We start from the raw sequence: 22,662 nt of genomic DNA, 5'->3' as shown, positions 1-22,662 counted from the left end.
TAGAGGTGATGTAGGACTGTAGATGTGATGTGAGACTGTAGAGGTGATGTAGGACTGTAGAGCTGATGTGGGACTGTAGAGGTGATGTAGGACTGTAGAGCTGATGTAGGACTGTAGAGCTGATGTAGGACTGTAAGGGTGAAGTAGGACTGTAGATGTGATGTGAGACTGTAGAGCTGATGTAGGACTGTAGAGCTGATGTAGGACTGTAGAGCTGATGTAGGACTGTAGAGGTGATGTGAGACTGTAGAGGTGATGTAGGACTGTAGAGCTGATGTGGGACTGTAGAGGTGATGTAGGACTGTAGAGCTGATGTAGGACTGTAGAGCTGATGTAGGACTGTAAGGGTGATGTAGGACTGTAGATGTGATGTGAGACTGTAGAGCTGATGTAGGACTGTAGAGCTGATGTAGGACTGTAGAGGTGATGTGGGACTGCAGAGGTGATGTGGGACTGTAGAGGTGATGTAGGACTGTAGAGCTGATGTATGACTGTAGAGGTGATGTAGGACTGTAGATGTGATGTAGGACTGTAGATGTGATGTGAGACTGTAGAGCTGATGTAGGACTGTAGAGCTGATGTAGGACTGTAGAGGTGATGTGGGACTGCAGAGGTGATGTAGGACTGTAGAGCTGATGTATGACTGTAGAGGTGATGTAGGACTGTAGATGTGATGTGAGACTGTAGAGGTGATGTAGGACTGTAGAGCTGATGTGGGACTGTAGAGGTGATGTAGGACTGTAGAGCTGATGTAGGACTGTAGAGCTGATGTAGGACTGTAAGGGTGAAGTAGGACTGTAGATGTGATGTGAGACTGTAGAGCTGATGTAGGACTGTAGAGCTGATGTAGGACTGTAGAGGTGATGTGAGACTGTAGAGGTGATGTAGGACTGTAGAGCTGATGTGGGACTGTAGAGGTGATGTAGGACTGTAGAGCTGATGTAGGACTGTAGAGCTGATGTAGGACTGTAAGGGTGATGTAGGACTGTAGATGTGATGTGAGACTGTAGAGCTGATGTAGGACTGTAGAGCTGATGTAGGACTGTAGAGGTGATGTGGGACTGCAGAGGTGATGTAGGACTGTAGAGCTGATGTATGACTGTAGAGGTGATGTAGGACTGTAGATGTGATGTAGGACTGTAGATGTGATGTAGGACTGTAGATGTGATGTAGGACTGCAGAGCTGATGTAGGACTGTAGAGGTGATGTGGGATTGTAGAGGTGATGTGGGACTGTAAAGGTGATGTAGGACTGTACAGGTGATGTGGGACTGTAGAGGTGATGTAGGACTGCAGAGGTGATGTAGGGGTTATGACCATGAGGTCACCTTCACTGACCTGCGGGGTGCAGCAGGCTGGCCTCCACCTTGTGTGGCACGCGTGGGGGAACCTTCATACTGGCACGCAGCTGGTAGAACCTGGGGAACACAGAACACTCAGAACAGAACTCTGAAGCGAACATAGAACCCTGAGGGGAACATAGAACCCTGAGGGGAACATAGAACCCTGAGGGGAACATAGAACCCTGGGAGGAACGTGGAACTCTGGGGCAACATGGAACACTCATCGGTGAAGAAAGGAAGGAAGGGGGATAGAGAGATAGAAAGACAGAAAAAGAATTAGAGCTTCAACATCGAATCGATTAAAAGCGATTATTAAAAGCGTTGGCAACAAATTTCATTATTGATTCTTTGTGTCGCACAATTATTACGCCACTCAATATGTCGCAGAGATGTTTGAGTAAAAAAAAAAAAAAAAAATAGAAGTTTAGTTAAGTGCAGGTCGTATAGAGTTAAAAAGCTGACAAAAGTATCTGAATTTGAATATGAAAGTTCAAATGCCAACGATCTCCATACTACATCTTGCAGACAAATCTTCTACACATCGGGCCGACATTGGCAAGATGTATGTGTGCTACCCCATCGGGCTGACATTGGCAAGATGTATGTGTGCTACCCCAGATACGCATGTGTGGTCTGGGTCTTTCTCCAACTAGCAACTCAGTTTGTTCTGAGGTAACATTTGGTCGTTCTGAAATCGTCTACTTTTCCCTGTGAAAGCAATCTGTTTCACCTTTGGCCTAGTTCAGACAAAATCTGAATTTCTGCAATCTGAATTTTAGAAATGTATATTTCTGGATCAAAATAATTCAGCTTTATTAAATTCGGTGTACAAATAATTCAGATATTATATATTCAACAGTAAAATATTTCAGATCTTTCACATTCAAATTCAGATACTTTTGTCAGCTTTCTAGCTCCATAGGATCGGAGGTAGAGGAAAAGCCATCGGAGAGACGTTGTTGAGTAACGTTGTTCTGAAACACATGTCAGAGGCAGAGAAATCAGTACGACCCAAGTCATCCAAGGTGTGGGAGCATTTCACACTAAATACATCGAAACAGTGTGTTAATTGACCAAGGTGAAGTTAGTTTCATATTCGACATTCGTCTCACATTCGGAAGACGCTACTTTGCAGCATCGCGTTAGGGACCGGGTGAAAACAACTCATACCATTTTGAAAAATGTAGACTTTTATAATATTTACAGGGATATAAAACCTCAAACAGACACCAGCGTATCTAACAATGTCTGGTTTACTTCCACAGCCTTTACTTTATCAATGAAGTTTCAAATAAAATGATAGAAAATCACAAATCTTTGAAAATAGCTTAATCCTCGCAAATCTTAACTTTCAAAATTGTGTCAAAAAATCTTAAATATACACCAGATTATTCTAATAAAGTCTGGCCTACTTCCACAACCTTTCAATTTTCAATAACTTTTTAAACAAAACTCAAATAAATTGCTCATCTTGGAAAATAACATTAAATCCATGGTAATATTATGAACCTTTTCAAAATAGTGTGCCTGTTTGCACACATTCTGAAGGTTTTTGGACTTTGAATTTGCACTGTCAGTTCTGTTTTTGAATAAAGGGTTGGAAATTAATGCTTTTTTGTTTTTTTATCCGATTCGTCGATTAATCGAAAAAGAATCAACAGATTAATAGATTATTAAAATAATCGTTAGTTGCAGCCCTATAAAGAATATTTTTGTTTGACCTTGTTTGTAGAAAAAAGGTAGGTGATAGTGTTGCTTTCGTCAATGAAAATTATGACTAAATATTGTCGTCAACAAACCTTCATCAAGTGACGAAAACGAGACGAGATGCAAACGTAAATGCTGGTGATGTGACGATGACTATAATTAAAGTATAATGCAATATCGTTGACGAATAAAAACGAGACGAAATGTAGTTTACAAAATAAAATTTGGACAAAATGTTATAACGCTATTTCGTCTCGTTAAGTCACGTTATTATTATTAGCTAACTCATGAGGCTGTGCTTAATGTGTCTCATTTTAACTTTAGCTTTAGACTATAGCTTTAAACTCTAGCCACTGGAGCTGAAACTGACTGAGAGTCTGAGACAAACGTGTGTGAGTATCATGTGTGTTTGTGAGAGAGTGTAAAGTGGGTTACCATGTGTGACTAATGTGTGTAGCTACTGTGTGTGTGTGTGCGCGTGTATTTGTTTGTATGAGAGAGTCTAAAGTGGGTTCTTCCTACCTGACTGACTGCATGTGTACTAAGCATCCCTTGTTTGCCAAATCCTGTAGCTGGTTTTGTCATTCACATAGCAATCACAGTGAACTGAATTTGGCATCAACAACATGACTTTGAATACTTTATTCTAGACTAATAGGCCTACATTAAACAAATGGTTTTGGCATTGACATGCTTTTTGAGACTACTGCTTAGACTACTTCTGTTTTGATTAAAAAGAGACTAAAATACAATTTATTTTCATTGACTTGAACTAGACTAAATTTCATCAGTTTTCGTTGACTAAAACTAGATGAAAATAGTCATGGATAAGTCTGACTAAAATAAGACTAAAATGCTCAGACTTTTAGTTGACTGAAACTTGACTAGACTAAAAAGAGTATGAACGTGACTAAAACTAATAAAAACTCAAGTGACAGCTTGACACAAAGACGAGACTAAAACTAAAATTAAAACAGGCCGCCAAAAACAACACTAGTTGGTGACAGCTTTGTTAACTCAATACCAGCTTAGGAAATCAACCCTCAGTCAGAGAGGAGAAACAATACCTTCTTAACACTCGTTCACCTGAGCTGCTCAATTACTGATGCCAGTACACAACCAACATGGAGCCAGAGGACCTGAGGGGCTGGCTAAGGCCAGGACAGTAGAGGCCAGGACAGTAGAGGCCAGGACAGTAGAGGCCAGGACAGTAGAGGCCAGGACAGTAGAGGCCAGGAGACTAAAGGCCAGGAGAGTAGAGGCCAGGAGAGTAGAGGCCAGGACAGTAGAGGCCAGGACAGTAGAGGCCAGGACAGTAGAGGCCGGGAGACTAGAGGCCGGGAGACTAGAGGCCGGGAGACTAGAGGCCGGGAGAGTAGAGGCCGGGAGAGTAGAGGCCGGGAGAGTAGAGGCCAGGAGACTAGAGGCCAGGAGACTAGAGGCCAGGAGACTAGAGGCCAGGAGAGCATAGCTGATCTATGTGACTGGTTTCTGGAAGAACTAAGTTCACACTGAATCCTGCTCAGACAGCAGGTGAGGGAACCATCCATGAGTGGAATACGATATGACGGTTGCATAAATGTTTTGCAGCAGCACTAGTGTTCACTAGTATTAATCAAGTGCCAAGTGTTCAACTGTAGTACTCAAATGCTAGCTCCTGCTACCTCCACTTAGAAACAGAACTGCTCCTCGCTACAACAGCACTGTTAGCACCTGTTAGCACCTGCTAGCTCTTCTTTAGTATACAACGCTGCTACACCAGCACTGTTAGGACCTGTTAGCACCTGCTAGCTCTTCTTTAGTAGACAGGTCTGCTACACCTGCACTGTTAGCACCTGTTAGCACCTGCTAGCTCCTCTTTAGTAGAGACGGCTGCTACAACAGCACTGTTAGCACCTGCGAGCTCCTATTTAGTAGACAGGGCTGCAACACCAGCACTGTTAGCATCTGTTAGTACCTGTTAGCACCTCTTTAGCAGACAGGTCTGCTACACCAGCACTGTTAGCACCTCTTTAGTAGAGACAGGGCTGCTACACCAGCACTGTTAGCACCTGTTAGCACCTCTTTAGTAGAGACAGGTCTGCTACACCAGCACTGTTAGCACCTCTTTAGCAGACAGGGCTGCTACACCAGCACTGTTAGCACCTCTTTAGTAGAGACAGGTCCGCTACACCAGCACTGTTAGCACCTGTTAGCACCTCTTTAGCAGACAGGGCTGCTACACCAGCGCTGTTAGCACCTCTTTAGCAGACAGGGCTGCTACACCAGCACTGTTAGCACCTGTTAGCACCTCTTTAGTAGAGACAGGTCTGCTACACCTGCACTGTTCTAAACAAGCTCCCTGCTATACAAACACCCTGGCAAGGTGCTGTTGGATTGTTCCAGCTCTTTGGCTAGCCAGAGTGTGGCAGGGAACCTGCTGTGCCTGCTGCAGTTGAGGCTGTCCAGATGTTTTGGTGTGTTCCAGAATGCACCCAAGTGTTCCAGAATGTTCCAAAATGTGTTTGGACTGGGTTCAGGGTCTGCCAGGGTGCTGTTTAAACAATGTGAACCGTGTCACATCCTCTTCCCTCTCCCCATCCCTCTCCTCATTCTTCTCCTCCTCCTCCTCCTCCTCCTTCTTCTCCTTCTCCACCCCCTCCCTAACCTTCCTCTCTGCAGCGTGGTTCTGAGCCAAGACTAAGAGGGCTGAGTCCGAGCCTGGTTCCATCCTCCAGACTGTGTTTCCAACAGCAGGAGAGCCCTCGGACCACAGCAGCCTAGCCTGGGCTGGCTGTTCTCTGGAGGGAGCAGGGATATTAATACCCGATCATTCTCTGAGAACCGTAGACTGGTGCTTCTTGGGGCCCGGCGGGGAAACAGAGACACAATACCGGGTCTCGTAAAAGCCGGGAACACAATACCGGGCCCGGAATCCCACCACCACAACAGGAAGCTGAGAGAAGGCCCTGTATCTGGAAACATGCTTCCTGTTTGACACAGCTGTTAACACCCAGACACACACTACAGGGGAGAACTGGGACAATGAAACACTTTTTCTAACTGGGATTTCCCACTCTTTCTCTGTAGCCTACTGTACGTTCCAATAGTTTTTGGGCATCTCAAATCGCTCCTAAGGTGCTGTCCAGAGAGCAAGCACCTCTGGGAGATGACCAGAACCTTCAGCCATGCTGGTGGGTCTGCCCTGCTGCAGGGCGCTCCCCTCTCCCTCGGTGAGCAAAATCCTCCTAATCAATACAGTTGTAACCGCCGGCCCAAGGTCCCATTACTACAGGCGAGGGCTTGGCTTTGTGGATCAAATGTAACATCATCAGCTACCACAAACCACAGGATAAATGCATAGCATGCCGTCAAACAACAAGCAGCATGCCTGTACCTAACCCAGGACTAGACCAACTCTATACCAGACAATGGATAGTATAATGGCTGCCTCTTTGGGAATAGTTGTCAAGTTCTGTGTTACAGAACTCAAACTGAAGTCCACTGGAAAAGCCGGTTTTTCCACCTAGCACCTGTTCTGCTTTTGCCAGCCTTGAACTTCATCACCTCAGTGTGTGTTTGTTTGTGTGCATTAAATATATCATATTGCATCATCAAATTCCTCTGGATGTTTGCATAATAATTAACGATAGTTAGATTAACTGGCAAGGGTTGAACATATTATGAGGAGAGAGAGAGAGAGAGAGAGAGAGAGAGAGAGAGAGAGAGAGAGAGAGAGAGAGAGAGAGAGAGAGAGAGAGAGAGAGAGAGAGAGAGAGAGAGAGAGAGAGAGAGAGAGAGAGAGAGAGAGAGAGAGAGAGAGAGAGAGAGAGAGAGAGAGAGAGAGAGAGAGAGAGAGAGAGAGAGAGAGAGAGAGAGAGAGAGAGAGAGAGAGAGAGAGAGAGAGAGAGAGAGAGAGAGAGAGAGAGAGAGAGAGAGAGAGAGAGAGAGAGAGAGAGAGAGAGATAGGATTATACTCTGAGGAAGCAGGATGGCCAGGGTCTGTGGATGTCAGCAAACCCTGAATATTACATGAAACGCGTTTTAGTTATTTTTCAACATGTCGGGTGTGTGAGTCATGTAATATTCTAGTTCTACAAACAAATCTAACTGGAAATGGTAACTCCATGGGATCCTTCCTAGCTTCGATTAGTTCCTCTTCATATTAACTCACTATAATACACATTACAAAAATAATACTAATAAATAAAGCTAACGCTATTTAGACAACAATGTCCAACGGTGTAGCTGAGTTGCTGATTGAGACTTGGGTTAGCTGCCGGCTTCCTTCAGAAAGCACCTCTCTGGAAACCAGATCAGAAGGTGTGTCTGCAGTGAGGGCAGGGACGTGATCAGAAGGTGTGTCTGCAGTGAGGGCAGGGACGTGATCAGAAGGTGTGTCTGCTGTGAGGGCAGGGACGTGATCAGATGGTGTGTCTGCAGTGAGGGCAGGGACGTGATCAGAAGGTGTGTCTGCAGTGAGGGCAGGGACGTGATCAGAAGGTGTGTCTGCAGTGAGGGCAGGGACGTGATCAGAAGGTGTGTCTGCAGTGAGGGCAGGGACGTGATCAGAAGGTGTGTCTGCTGTGAGTGCAGGGACGTGATAGGGTGTTGGATTCCCGCTCCCCCAGGACCCCCCACAGAGCTGAAGTCAGCATGGGGGCTTCCTTTCTACACCTGAACACCAGGGTCTGGCTGGGATCACACAGACAGATAGACGGGTGGGCGGATAGACAGGCAGGAAACAGACAGGCAGGAAACAGACAGGCAGGAGACAGACAGGCAGGAGACAGGCAGGAGACAGGTACGAGACAGAAAGGCGAGAGACAGACAGGCAGGAGACAGGCAGGCAGGAGACAGGCAGGCAGGAGACAGGCAGGAGGCAGACAGGCAGCAGTCAGACAGGCAGGAGTCAGACAGGCAGGAGACAGACAGGCAGGAGACAGACAGGCAGGAGTCAGACAGGCTGGAGACAGACAGGCAGGAGGCAGGAGTCAGACAGGCAGGAGTCAGACAGGCAGGAGTCAGGCAGGAGACAGACAGGCAGGAGACAGGCAGGCAGGAGACAGGCAGGCAGGAGACAGGCAGGAGACAGACAGGCAGGAGACAGGCAGGCAGGAGACAGGCAGACAGGAGAAAGGCAGGCAGGAGACAGGCAGACAGGAGAAAGACAGACAGGAGACAGGCAGGAGACAGGCAGGAGACAGGCAGGAGACAGGCAGGAGACAGGCAGGAGACAGGCAGGAGTCAGACAGGCAGGAGACAGACAGTCAGGAGACAGGCAGGAGACATGCAGGAGACAGGCAGGAGACAGGCAGGCAGGAGACAGACAGGCAGGAGACAGGCAGGAGACAGGCAGGAGACAGACAGGCAGGAGACAGGCAGGCAGGAGACAGGCAGGCAGGAGACAGGCAGGCAGGAGACAGACAGGCGACAGACAGGCGACAGACAGACACAACTACTTGTCTGAGAGAGACAACGTCTAGCCTTCTGATAATTTCATCACAAACGTCCAGCTGTCAGCTCTTATCTGTGCATGATTGTAGTCCTGTACAGCCAGTCCCTGAAAGCTGTCAGCACACTGCATCAGTATGTCTCATCTACAGCAGCAAGCTGTCTGCAAGCACCCACAACACTACGAAGGGAGTCAGATGGCTGAGCGGCTAGGGAATCGGGCTAGTAATCAGAAGGTCGCTGGTTCGATTCTTCACCTCACCCTACTTGCCTCGGGGGAAAGTCCCTGTACTTACTGTAAGTCGCTCTGGATAAGAGCGTCTGCTAAATGACCAAATGTAAATGTTATGTAATTGTACTGTCACGCCCATGTCCCCGAGCACCGAGAACACTACTGTCACACCTGTGTCCTCACCCTCTCTGGAACAGCTGTCCTCACCACCTCTGGAACAGCTGTCCTCACATCCTCTCTGGAACAGCTGTCCTCACCCCCTCTGGAACAGCTGTCCTCACATCCTCTCTGGAACAGCTGTCCTTCCCCCCTCTGGAACAGCTGTCTTCACCCTCTCTGGAACAGCTGTCCTTCCCCCCTCTGGAACAGCTGTCTTCACCCTGTCTGGAACAGCTGTCCTCACCCTCTCTGGAACAGCTGTCCTTCCCCCCTCTGGAACAGCTGTCTTCACCCTCTCTGGAACAGCTGTCCTCACCCTCTCTGGAACAGCTGTCCTCACCCTCTCTGGAACAGCTGTCCTCACCCTCTCTGGAACAGCTGTCCTCACCCCCTCTGGAACGGCTGTCCTCACCCTCTGTAGAACAGCTGTCCTCACCCCCTCTGGAACAGCTGTCATCACCCTCTCTGGAACAGCTGTCCTCACCCCCTCTGGAACAGCTGTCCTCACCCTCTCGAACAGCTGTCCCGACACCCTCTCTGGAACAGCTGTCCTCACCCTCTCTGGAACAGCTGTCTTCACCCTCTCTGGAACAGCTGTCCTCACCCTCTCTGGAACAGCTGTCCTCACCCTCTCTATAACAGCTGTCCTCACCCCCTCTGGAACAGCTGTCCTCACCCTCTCTAGAACAGCTGTCCTCACACCCTTTCTGGAACGGCTGTCCTCACACCCTCTCTGGAACAGCTGTCTTCACCCTCTCTGGAACAGCTGTCCTCACCCTCTCTGGAACAGCTGTCCTCACCCCCTCTGGAACAGCTGTCCTCACCCCCTCTGGAACAGCTGTCCTCACCCCCTCTGGAACAGCTGTCCTCACCCCCTCTGGAACAGCTGTCCTCACCCTCTCTATAAAAGCTGTCCTCACCCCCTCTGGAACAGCTGTCCTCACACCCTTTCTGGAACAGCTGTCCTCACACCCTCTCTGGAACAGCTGTCCTCACCCTCTCTGGAACAGCTGTCCCGTCACCCTCTCTGGAACAGCTGTCCTCACCCTCTCTGGAACAGCTGTCCTCACCCTCTCTGGAACAGCTGTCCTCACCCTCTCTGGAACAGCTGTCCTCACCCTCTCTGGAACAGCTGTCCTCACCCCCTCTGGAACAGCTGTCCTCACCCCCTCTGGAACAGCTGTCCTCACCCCCTCTGGAACAGCTGTCATCACCCCCTCTGGAACAGCTGTCCTCACCCTCTCTGGAACAGCTGTCCTCACCCCCTCTGGAACAGCTGTCCTCACCCCCTCTGGAACAGCTGTCCTCACCCCCTCTGGAACAGTTGTCCTCACCCTCTCTGGAACAGCTGTCCTCACCCCGTCTGGAACAGCTGTCCTCACCCTCTCTGGAACAGCTGCCCTCACCCTCTCGAACAGCTGTCCCGACACCCTCTCTGGAACAGCTGTCCCGACACCCTCTCTGGAACAGCTGCCCTCACCCTCTCTGGAACAGCTGCCCTCACCCTCTCTGGAACAGCTGTCCTCACCCTCTCTGGAACAGCTGCCCTCACCCTCTCTGGAACAGCTGTCCTCACCCTCTCTGGAACAGCTGTCCTCACACCCTCTCTGGAACAGTTGCCCTCACCCTCTCTGGAACAGCTGTCCTCACCCTCTCTATAATAGCTGTCCTCACCCTCTCGAACGGCTGTCCCGACACCCTCTCGAACGGCTGTCCCGACACCCTCTCTGGAACAGCTGTCCTCACCCTCTCTGGAACAGCTGCCCACCCCCTCTCTGGAACAGCTGCCCTCACCCTCTCTGGAACAGCTGCCCTCACCCTCTCTGGAACAGCTGCCCTCACCCTCTCTGGAACAGCTGCCCTCACCCTCTCTGGAACAGCTGCCCTCACACCCTCTCTGGAACAGCGCTTCTCACACCTTCTAAAACAGCTCTACTCACCCTCTCTGGAACAGGTCCACGTTGTAGAACTTGTGGAGTTCCACGGAGAACTCCACCGTGGCCTGGACCTCACTCATCTTGTTCTTCACCAGCGGGAAACCCTTACATCATCTGACACACCTGCGGGAGAACAGAGGAACACACACACACACACACACACACACACACAGAAGCACACACATAGGAGCACGCACACACAAAGACCAAAACATTAGTCACCTGCCTGGCCTCCAGAGGGCTTGCCAGAGTAGGACTCAATTAAGGGCTCGCCCTTGAGACACAAAGCTTATCTCACACATGTCATTACTGAGGCAGTTAGGCCCGCACACACCACACAGCAAGCAACACACCACTAGCCATTAGCCTAGCCTAGTGCAGAGACTCTCACAAGCAGTGGCACTGTCGTCCTGAAACCAGCAATGCTAAGCCCTAGCCTTGCCTTGCCTAGGCCAACCTATCCTTGCCTTGCCTAGGCTAACTTAGCATTGCCTTGCCTAGGCTAAGCTAGCATTGCCTTGCCTAGGCTAAGCTAGCCTTTCCTTGCCTAGGCTAAGCTAGCATTGCCTTGCCTAGGCTAACCTAGCATTGCCTTGCCTAGGCTAAGCTAGCCTAGCCTTGCCTTGCCTTGCCTAGGCTAAGCTAGCCTTGCCTCTCCTGGCTCTGTGCCTCTTGCCCGTTTGTATGAAGGCTCGGCAGCTCAAACTGAGAAGCACAAGTGTTCTGCTGCTTGTTCTACAAATAACACAACTCTGCTAACAGGCTGGCAGGCAGGGCAGCCAAACTTAGAGAGAAAGAGAAGAGGCTATGAATCACTCCACTGAAATAGGCCTGCACTACAATATCCACTACCGGACAATGTTAGGTTACATATATTAGTTATATGATGAAATATGTCTAGCTCTTAACTTGCAGTGAGACTTGAGGTGGGTGAATATGATCTCTAAACTCGCTGTGTGTCCTCCACAGATTCTGAGAAGTAAAGCTGAAGAGGAACTGGCATCGCCAATCAGCCAGAAGTCCCCTCAATTACTAATGTGAGGGATGAATAAATAATCCCCCCCAACAGCGAGGTGGCAGTGTTATTATGGCAAGAACCACAGAGAAGGCACGATATGGCAATGACAAGACAAGTCTGCCTGGAGAGCAGTACAGACCAGGAGCACAATCTGGCACTGAGCGGACAGCTCTGTCTGTGGCAGGTTAACAACAGGATGGCTCTGTCTTCCTTCCCGCACCCACCCTCCCTCCCTCCCTCCCTCCCTCTCTCTTGAGCAGCAAAGAGAGGGTGGGTTGTATCCACCTACTGTGCTGTTTACCAAACACAGGATGCAGGGTAGGGCAACAAGGTTACTGTATTCACAAAAGGCCCTTGAAGTGAAGCCTCCGGGCGATATTCTCTCTCTCTCTCCCTCCCTCCCTCCTCGTCTTCCTTCTTTACACGCTTGCTCTCGTTATCTCACCCCCCATCACTCCCTCCTTTACCATCTCTGACTTTCTTTCTTTTCTGTTTGATTTGAAGCTGGAGAGCATCAGAGGAGACAGAGTTTGCTTCCAGCCGGTCTCATGGAGAAACAGCCCCACCAGAGAGACCCTCCACCCTCGTTTCATCACCCTCTCCTTTGCTCCTCTCGTCTTCCTTCTGAATTCTTGCTCGCAGCAGTGAGGAGCTTCACCAGCCATGACATAACAGGCCCCCCAACCTTACGCAAATACCCGAGCCAATGAAGACTCAAGTAAATTATTGAGTGAAAGAACGTGGGAAAATTAGCGCCGGGCATAAACTTCCCGGCAAAAAGACTGTTTATAAGCACCGGGCTGAAGATCACTGTACGTTACAGCTAAGGTCACTCTACAACGGTGTGTCTGTACAGTATATCACTATAACAGCTCTGTGTGTCTGTACAGTACATCGCTATAACAGCTCTGTGTGTCTGTACAGTACATCACTATAACAGTTCTGTGTGCCTGTACAGTACATCACTATAACAGGAGTGTGTTTGTACAGTACATCACTATAACAGCTCTGTGTGTCTGTACAGTACATCACTATAACAGGAGTGTGTTTGTACAGTACATCACTATAACAGCTCTGTGTGTCTGTACAGTACATCACTACAACAGCTCTGTGTGTCTGTACAGTACATCACTATAACAGCTCTGTGTGTCTTTACAGTACATCACTATAACAGCTCTGTGTGTCTGTACAGTACATCACTACAACAGCTCTGTGTGTCTGTACAGTACATCACTATAACAGCTCTGTGTGTCTGTACAGTACATCACTACAACAGCTCTGTGTGTCTGTACAGTACATGACTATAACAGCTCTGTGTGTCTACAGTACATCACTATAACAGCTCTGTGTGTCTTTACAGTACATCACTATAACAGCTCTGTGTGTCTTTACAGTACATCACTATAACAGCTCTGTGTGCCTGTACAGTACATCACTATAACAGGAGTGTGTTTGTACAGTACATCACTATAACAGCTCTGTGTGTCTGTACAGTACATCACTACAACAGCTCTGTGTGTCTGTACAGTACATCACTATAACAGCTCTGTGTCTGCACAGCTGCTCCTGATAGCTGCAGACCTCACAGCTGCTCCCTGGGGAGGAGATGCACCGGGAGGAACCTGGAGAGGAGGGGTGAGGGCCACCTGGGGAGGAGGGGTGAGGGCCACCTGGGGAGGAGGGGTGAGGGCCACCTGGGGAGGAGGGGTGAGGGCCACCTGGGGAGGAGGTGTGAGGGCCAGCTGGGGAGGAGGGGTGAGGGCCAGCTGGGGAGGAGGGGTGAGGGCCATCTGGGGAGGAGGGGGGAGGGCCACCTGGAGAGGAGGGGTGAGGGCCAGCTGGGGAGGAGGGGTGAGGGCCAGCTGGGGAGGAGGGGTGAGGGCCACCTGGGGAGGAGGAGGGAGGGCCACCTGGAGAGGAGGGGTGAGGGCCAGCTGGGGAGGAGGGGTGAGGGCCAGCTGGGGAGGAGGGGTGAGGGCCACCTGGGGAGGAGGGGGGAGGGCCAGCTGGAGAGGAGGGGTGAGGGCCAGCTGGGGAGGAGGGGTGAGGGCCAGCTGGGGAAGCTCGTTAGCCTCTTCCTGGGGTCCACATCCGCCGTGGCTGAGCATCACACACTAACGCCACGCTTCTGTAGTTTCTTTCTACACAAAGGCCGTGTGCTCAGCAAGGGTATCGATGGAAAGATTACAGATAAAGCACCCTGAGTCACTCATAACAATGTTTCTTTTTGCAGCCGATTTGAAATGTTAAATTACAGGGGCGGTGGTTAGACCTGTGATGTCTTGATCTGCAGTCAAATGCTCTAACCACGGAGCTAGGCCCCGCCCCCATGACACAACCTCGTCTCAACATGTCTCCCCCTTAACGGCCTGCGCTGACTCAGGCCCGCGACGGGGCAGCTAGCATCAGCCTGTCCTGCAAGTCAGGGCACAGCTGTGATCAGAGGAGACCCCTGTCTGTCGTCACCATCCCCGGGCTATGCTCCCTTCTCTGCTACATGAATAATTCACCTACCACATCTCTGGCATTCACCCTCCGCTCCCTCCTCTATTCAAGCCCATTGGCTTCCTCAGCTCAGTGAGGATTGTGTCCTGAGCGGTTGAACTGGGCCATCTCCCACTCAGCTGTCCTTGGTGGCAGAGCCCATTACAGCCACTTTCTCAACCGGCTTGTTTGCCCTCGAAACTAACTTTCCTCTGTCTGTGTGCACAAGCTTTTGACGCACACCTCCATGTTGGAATGCAGCATAGTTACTGATGACAGTAGCAGTATTTCAAGAATGATTGAGGACAATAATAAGCTGATGGATGGACGGACCGCATCCGAGATGTGAATATTTCAAGTCTCTGAGATACAGATATGGTGACTGACTAAGCACCAAACATGAGCATCTATTGAAAGGTTAATCACTTACTTGACTTCTGACAATTCGAGGGTCGTTATTTCCGCTCGACATTCACAAGATCATCGCTGCAGGTTGGCATCTCCAGTGGGCATGTCTAGAATGAGTCACCACACACACACAACTGTCAGTGGGGTTGAGTACTAACAAAACAAGACCTGGCTGAAACTTGATATCCTACTTCCAGTCGTGGATGAGTAAACAGCATAAAACGATTCAGATTGACTGCCACCTTTTCATGTATTGTATTCGAAAGTTCAGCGGCAGAGGTCAGACCGAAGTCATCAAGGTGATCTGATAGAGAGGTGAGCTTTGTGGAAAGTGCAAACGACACTCCTCAACTGAGACCCTGTTGATTACGCAGTAAAGCTAGCCTGTCCGCCCGACACCCACACATTCTCTCTCTCCATTTGACTTACCCACATAGCAAGCCAGCTAGGACTACAATGACAGCTAAAATAACAGTTACTCCAAAACGACACATCCATAAGCATAACTGGGGTAGCTGTGGCTTTTTTTGGTTAAGTTTAGCTAAATAGCACATTAGCAAGGTATGTTGAATATAGCTTATCTAATGGTACGACCACTGCTGGTGTGGGGAAAACCATGAAACCAGATGAACGGTGTCCATTCATATCATAACCAACTACAAAACCATGAGTTCACGACAAGAGCAACGAATGCTCGCTTGTAGGCATGGGACTAAGCGCACTTACGCTAGCTATCCAACCATCTAGACTGGACTTGTGCAATGATTTCTCTTTCTAGGCTAGTCTGGCTACTGACGCTAGCTAACTCGCTACCACATTCCTAGCTAGCTGACAGTAATGAACATTACCATACCTTAACAAGTGATATATTTCGTCTTCTTTTTTGTATCAGACTCTTTGCGATGCCTCCCCCGCTAAGCTTTAATTGGCAGGGAGTTAATTGGGAGTTCCACCAACGTTGCTGTGCTATCTGGCTGGCTTGTTTTCCCCTTCTCGCCACGGCAGCTGTCAGGGTTCGACTGACGCGCGGCTCGTTCTCAAACAACCTGGCTGCGCACCTATGCGCATATTCCATGCAGTCGCAGAATGTTTTCCTACTGTCGCTTAATTAAAAGCAAGGGACGAATACATGAGCCTAAAATATAATTGCCAAGCGAGGAGGTTAAATGGAGGGTGTGTGTGTGCGCGTGTGTGCGCGTGTGTGTGCGCGCGCGCGTGTGTGTGTGTGTGGGGGGGGGTGTAGACGCGCGTACACAAAATATAAAAGGTAAAATAAAATAAAATACATCCTAAATTAAGCCTCCTAAATAAAAAATACCTCCTAAATTAAGCCTCCTAAATAAAAAAGCCTAAAAAAAAAAAAAAAAGCCTCCTAAATTAAGTTTAGTAAGCGCACATTGGTAAATTGGTCTAGATTTCACACACACACACATATATATATATATATATATATATATATATATATATATATATATATATATATATATATATATATATATATATATATAAATAAATATATATATATATATATATATATTATATTAAACTAATCAGAGAACGCATGAAACACGACCGCAATACTTTCCAGGTTGATTTATTTTCTTCTTTTTTTTTTTTGCACAGACAATGTTCCTTTAAGTACTGACCCTGGATGCCTCTGCAAAGATTATAATGTTGTCTCCCAAATAAACTGAAAACCAGTACTCCCCCTTGTTTTTGACACGTCCCTCCTTAATCAGAATTAGAATCAGAATGAGTTTTAATCGCCAAGTAGTTTACACAACAAGGAATTTACATTGGTGGGTAGATGCATACAGTAAACATATAAGAATCTTTAAAAAGTGTGTGCACTCCTTAAATATAAAAGTAAGACAAAAAATACAACAAAACACTAACAAAACTGGACAATATAAAATACAATTTGATATCAATATAAAGTAAAAGAGTGCAGTGAGGCTGTGGGCCAGAGAGGCGTTAATGTAGCCCAGTATTTTATACATGAGTTAGTGTCAATTGGGGGTCCTGGGCCTTGTTGATAAGGGTGCAAAAAAACCTTTGTAGCACCCTCATTGTCACCTTCCCCAACAATTCAGTCATCTGTGTGGGAATGCGTAGTTACTAGTTCTAATGGTTACAAAGAACATTCAGAGAGGTGAATGTTGGGTGAACTTTGTAAACAGGCCGATCTCTGGAAGGATAATGGCTGACTAACACATCAAACAAATATGTTGTTATAGGATTGCCTAGTACATAAACATATGCAGTACAATCATCTTTTTTGAGGTTGTCAATATTGGCATGCCACCAGTGTAAACTATGCATTATTTACACAAGTATGTAAAGTAACGAGGTAGTCAGAATTTGTTTGCCAGACATGCTGGTAAGTGGTAGGAGTGTGTATACTTTTACTAGATTACATGAAAACAATTGTTGTTGTTCACCAGTGGTGGTTAAGAAGTGTGTGTCCATTACAGAGGTGTAGAATGTACAAAAATGAACTCTCAATGTGAGACTTCCAATATGAGGTTCTAGAATCAACTGGACACCCTTGACTAACCCTACCAGGCCGCTACTAGACCCCCACCAGACCCCCTCACCAGGCCCCCCACTAGGCCCCCACCAGACCCCCACCAGGCCCCCCACCAGACCCCCACCAGACCCCCACCAGGCCCCCCCACCAGGCACCTACCAGGCCCCCCCACCAGACCCCCCCCCACCAGACCCCCACCAGACACCTACCAGGCCCCCCCACCAGGCCCCCCACCAGACGCCTACCAGGCCCCCCCACCAGATCCCCCACCAGACCCCCCCACCACACCCCCACCAGGCCCCCCCACCAGACACCCACCTGGCCCTCCTACCAAACCCCCACCAGGCACCCCCACCAGACACCCACCAGGCCCTCCTACCAAACCCCCACCAGGCCCCACCACCAGGCTCCTACCAGGCCCCCCCACCAGGCCCCCCCACCAGGCCCCCCCACCAGGCCCCCACCAGACCCCCACCAGGCCCCCACCAGACCCCCCCACCAGGCCCCCACTAGGCCCCCTCCAGGCCCCCCCACCAGGCCCCCCTACTAGACCCCCACCAGACACCTACCAGGCCCCCAACAGTCACCTACCAGGCCCCCCCACCAGGCCCCCCACCAGACACCTACCAGGCCCCCCCACCAGATCCCCCACCAGGCCCCCCCATCAGGCCCCCCCACCAGGCCCCCCCACCAGACCCTCAATCATCCACACATTGCCCCCCCCATCAAACTATTCACTGCTATATTAGCTCATGAGAACATGGAGCGTCAAGGCCATTTCTAGGAGTCCTATCTAAAGCTTAAACAAAAGCTATCTAGCGTGCAATGTTCTCTTTCTGTGCTTGTAAAGGTTATGTTGATTATCGCCCCCTGACGTTTCTCGTGAGAGTAAAACCCCCATATCGTGATACTATTTCACTGCCCTTCATTGCTGTATTCACTGTCCAGTCTTCTGAGTTCCTCAACTCGAGTGTATCAGACACCTGCACCTTAGATCTATAATAAATACGTTGATTTTGTCTTGAACTTGTACTTGGTGATTCACTTCATTGACTTGGTTCATTCACGGCAATTGGGTACTATCTAATACGTCTTCACCCCCCCAACCCCCCAGCGCCCCCCCCCCCAGACCCCCAGCAGCCCCCCCCAGACCCCCAGCAGCACCCCCCAACCCCCCAGCAGCCCCCCCCCAGACCCCCACCAGGCCCCCCCACCAGGCACCTACCAGGCCCCCCCACCAGACCCCCCCCACCAGACCCCCACCAGACCCCCACCAGGCCCCCCACCAGGCCCCCCGACCAGACCCCACCAGACCCCCCCACCAGACCGCCACCAGGCCCCCCCACCAGACACCCACCAGGCCCCCCCACCAGGCCCCTACCAGGCCCCCCCACCAGACCCCCCCCCCACCAGACCCCCACCAGAACCCCACCAGACCCCCACCAGGCCCCCACCAGACCCCCCCACCAGGCCCCCACTAGGCCCCCACCAGGCCCCCCACTAGGCCCCCACCAGGCCCCCCCACCAGGCCCCCCTACCAAACCCCCACCAGGCCCCTACCAGGCCCCCCCACCAGGCCCCCCCACCAGGCCCCCACCAGACCCCCACCAGGCCCCCACCAGACCCCCCCACCAGGCCCCCACTAGGCCCCCTCCAGGCCCCCCCACCAGGACCCCCTACTAGACCCCCACCAGACACCTACCAGGCCCCCAACAGTCACCTACCAGGCCCCCCCACCAGGCCAATCCACCAGACACCTACCAGGCCCCCCCACCAGATCCCCCCACCAGGCCCCCCCACCAGGCCCCCCCACCAGACCCTCAATCATCCACACATTGCCCCCCCCATCAAACTATTCACTGCTATATTAGCTCATGAGAACATGGAGCGTCAAGGCCATTTCTAGGAGTCCTATCTAAAGCTTAAACAAAAGCTATCTAGCGTGCAATGTTCTCTTTCTGTGCTTGTAAAGGTTATGTTGATTATCGCCCCCTGACGTTTCTCGTGAGAGTAAAACCCCCATATCGTGATACTATTTCACTGCCCTTCATTGCTGTATTCATTGTCCAGTCTTCTGAGTTCCTCAACTCGAGTGTATCAGACACCTGCACCTTAGATCTATAATAAATACGTTGATTTTGTCTTGAACTTGAACTTGGTGATTCACTTCATTGACTTGGTTCATTCACGGCAATTGGGTACTATCTAATACGTCTTCACCCCCCCCAACCCCCCAGCAGCCCCCCCCCAGACCCCCAGCAGCCCCCCCCCCAGACCCCCAGCAGCCCCCCCCCAGACCCCCAGCAGCCCCCCCCCCAGACCCCCAGCAGCCCCCCCCCCCAGACCCCCAGCAGCCCCCCCCCAGACCCCCAGCAGGCAGGGCTATTAGCAGTCCTCCTTAGATTCAGCTCCAGTGTTGACCAGGCTTGCTGGAGGACTCATCTAGTGACTGTTCTGCTGCTTAACCACCTCCTGGAAACATCCAACGAGTAGTTACACTTTCGAGCAACTTCATGGGTGGACTTCAATGGTAAAAATCCTCTTTTGAGATCTATGTCTGGATAGTAATTACAACAAGTTTATGTCTATATGTTACTCTCTATTGAATCTGTTAACAGATTTGAATTTGTGTTTTTCAAATCAAATTTTTGTCATAGATCCTATTTATGTACAGAGTTGATCATCTATGTCCCTGTATTGTTTCCCACTGATTGTGGTGTACTTATTCTTCCTGAGACCCAGTACTTCATTTAAGTTTCCTGTGGTGGACACTGGTTTTGGAACCTTTGAAACCATCTTTCCTTTTGTATTTATGGATTTTGACCAGTTGAGAGGATATCCTGAGCTTCTCGATGATGTCAATCTGAACATTGGATTAGTCTTGTAATTTTAGTTCATAAAGTTATAGATGCAGAACTACAACAAAAAAGAAAAATATGTGGTGCTTTTCCTTTAAGCATGTTTATTAGCCAGTCCCAAACACTTAAATTATGTGAAAAAAAATAATTATTGGGTTCCCAGGAGTATGTATATCTGGTGTTCGAAGGTGGCTCTTCTCTGCTCTCTGTGTTATGTGTTCCCACAATGCATCTGCACCGGCCTGCACTCTCAAAGTACGTATACGTCCTTGGACAGGCAAACCTATCGACACTGCATGGATCAGACTGCACGGTTAGAACCAAACCAACCCTCACTTTCTACATCTCTCACTAAGCACGTTTTGTCTAATAATTTATCTGACTGTGAGTCAATACCGTTTAATGTGGCACGGATGATTGAGAGAGTTCACTGGAGCATAGGCCTACTGTGTAGTGGAGGTGGAGAAAGCATGATATTTGAATGTAATAACGGATATGCACACATTTTAACAACAAGACTCCCCCCGGTTGGCCCCCAGCTGTGCACATAAACGAGCGCGCGGAAAAGGCTCGAGCGAGGGTGTAAAGGATTAACAGGAAGCGACAAACAATCAGGGCAATATTTATTTAGCGTGCTCCAGCTTTTCAAACATTACAAGAGTTTTATGACGTTAGACACACTATTATAAGCACGCCCAACTTGTGCCTGCAAACACACACACACACACACACACGCACACACACTCACACACATTTGCCAATTAAACACATGATTTGTCAGTTGTCACTTTACTTCTGCAGTTGTGTCTTACTCCTCCGGGATGGGCGTTCAGACGGAACAGGTCGTGTGTCCACAGGTCAACATCGGGGAAGATCGTTTCCCAGGTTATTACACATTCAGATTGCACATGCCGTAATCACACATGCGCGTCACTTGACACAGTGACACAATTTTCTGCCAACAGGATTTGACATCATGTCCCAGTTTCACATCGCTGAGTTAGCAAGACGAGGGACCGTTAAAAAGGTCGCAGGATCAACGCCTACAGGTGCTGCGTACAAGATGGGCCCACATTTCAATTTCAGAATAAACACCAGGTAAATTGGGCTGCTGTCCAACAACGTCGCCTCGCGTTTGATAGATGAAGACTGCCGCCTGGTGGATATAGTGCGCTATTGTCCCTGTCCATGGTGCTGAACGGGGACTTTCAAGGGTCTTGTGCAGGCGTTGGGCACTTGGTAGTTGCAACAATATGACTCATACACAGCTCTGATTTAAATACTTTTCACTATCTATTGACTGATGAGAGCGAAAGTATTCACTGATGATGCCTCTCTCTTTTCAGATCGGCCTACCCTCTTGGACTCCCGGAAGAGTTTGCTTTTGTGACAGTTTTACGCATGGACAGCAGTACTGTACAGAAGAACTGGAACATTTGGCAAATGCAAGATTTAAACGGCAACGAACAACTGTCTGTGGAGCTGAATGGACTGGCACAATCTCTCGAATTCACCTTTATAGCACTTGACAAACAAAAACAATCTGTCGTTTTTTCTTTCCTTCCGCTCCTCTTTAACTCTCGGTGGCACGAGATCGTACTGAGTGTCAGTAGACGTCTCGTGACCCTCTTTGTGGACTGTGCTAAGATCGAGTCTCAAAACATCCCGCCTCGTGAGAAAGTCAATCTGGATGGCTACACTCTGTTAGGAAAACTAAAGGATAACCCTGTCATAGCGGTACCGGTAAGCATACGCTTGGCGTAATGGGTGCACAATGTCCACTGTACATGCTTTACACAGCTGTTTGCTCACCATCCCAAAGGCATTCACCATCACCAGCCTAGTAAAGACGTGGCCCGCTCCGCACAGCCAATTCCTGCGAATATGTGGGATTTGTAACACCGGTGTTCTAGTCCAGAGCATGACCCGCGAGCGGCTTCCAATGGGAGCGCAGTGGAGGCCCACATTAGGGTCGAATCTGAAACATTCACACGCGTGCACATTACGCATCTGTAAAAACATAAAAATGTAATTCTGTCTATTCGGTGAAATAATCTAGTCCCAGATTACACTCCAGACAGCCATACGGAAATGTGTTTAATTATATAAATGTTATTAAATGTACAAGGATGGATCAGACCGATGAACAATAATGAGCACCGATGATGTATGATTTGATAATACAATTGTTTCATCGCTTTTATTTAGTTTGAACTGCAGTCCATGCTTGTTCGCTGTGACGCGAGACGTCCAGAGAGAGAAGCCTGTCACGAGAACCCTGCAAACACGGCGGTAAGGTCACAAAGCACAAGCTCAACTCCCATGTGGTCAACCGAAATTTGTCATGGGCCAACGCAAACCCTAACTAATTGTCCAATTATGGCTAAATTCCGCTGTTTAAAATCCCCGCTGTTCTCTCCGATTTGACTCATCCCCTCCAAAACCCCTCCCCGCGTTCCCAGTCCAGGATCCCTCCAATCACTCGCCCGTAACTCAACAGGTCATGAATAAACATGATCCTGTGATGGCTATGGTACCTTTGGCTGTTCAGTTA

General features: G+C 49.3%; 2 protein-coding genes across 2 annotated transcripts in view; one reads left to right on the top strand and one right to left on the bottom strand.

Annotated features, from left to right (window-relative positions):
* The window catches only part of fam135a (family with sequence similarity 135 member A), a 37,133-nt gene extending 21,384 nt beyond the window's left edge, over positions 1-15,749 (bottom strand). Inside the window, 4 exon segments of the mRNA XM_084709209.1 lie at positions 1,338-1,417; positions 10,814-10,933; positions 14,743-14,827; positions 15,574-15,749. Coding sequence (XP_084565335.1) covers positions 1,338-1,417; positions 10,814-10,890 — 157 coding nt within the window. The 5' untranslated portion in view covers positions 10,891-10,933; positions 14,743-14,827; positions 15,574-15,749.
* Positions 15,750-20,275: 4,526 nt separating this feature from the next.
* col19a1 (collagen, type XIX, alpha 1) lies at positions 20,276-22,600 on the top strand. The gene is made up of 6 exons (XM_084709357.1): positions 20,276-20,363; positions 20,910-20,993; positions 21,074-21,206; positions 21,455-21,851; positions 22,317-22,400; positions 22,571-22,600. Exons 1-6 carry the CDS (start codon positions 20,276-20,278, stop codon positions 22,598-22,600), a joined length of 816 nt encoding a protein of 271 aa, XP_084565483.1.
* Positions 22,601-22,662: the final 62 nt, after the last annotated feature.

The sequence above is a fragment of the Hypomesus nipponensis genome, chromosome 11 (assembly GCF_054491055.1).
Source record: "Hypomesus nipponensis isolate SF chromosome 11, ASM5449105v1, whole genome shotgun sequence".
Classification (NCBI taxonomy): Eukaryota; Metazoa; Chordata; class Actinopteri; order Osmeriformes; family Osmeridae; genus Hypomesus; species Hypomesus nipponensis.
Note: the sequence above shows the minus strand (reverse complement) of the source record. Positions and strands in the feature narration are given on the sequence as shown.

Bases quoted from the DNA above. Each gene is read 5' to 3' on its own strand.
- col19a1 (XM_084709357.1), top strand. From the start codon at position 20,276: ATGTATATCTGGTGTTCGAAGGTGGCTCTTCTCTGCTCTCTGTGTTAT. The intron at 20,994-21,073 runs GTTATTACACAT...TTCTGCCAACAG, and splicing joins CGGGGAAGATCGTTTCCCAG to GATTTGACATCATGTCCCAG. The intron at 21,852-22,316 runs GTAAGCATACGC...GCTTTTATTTAG, and splicing joins ACCCTGTCATAGCGGTACCG to TTTGAACTGCAGTCCATGCT.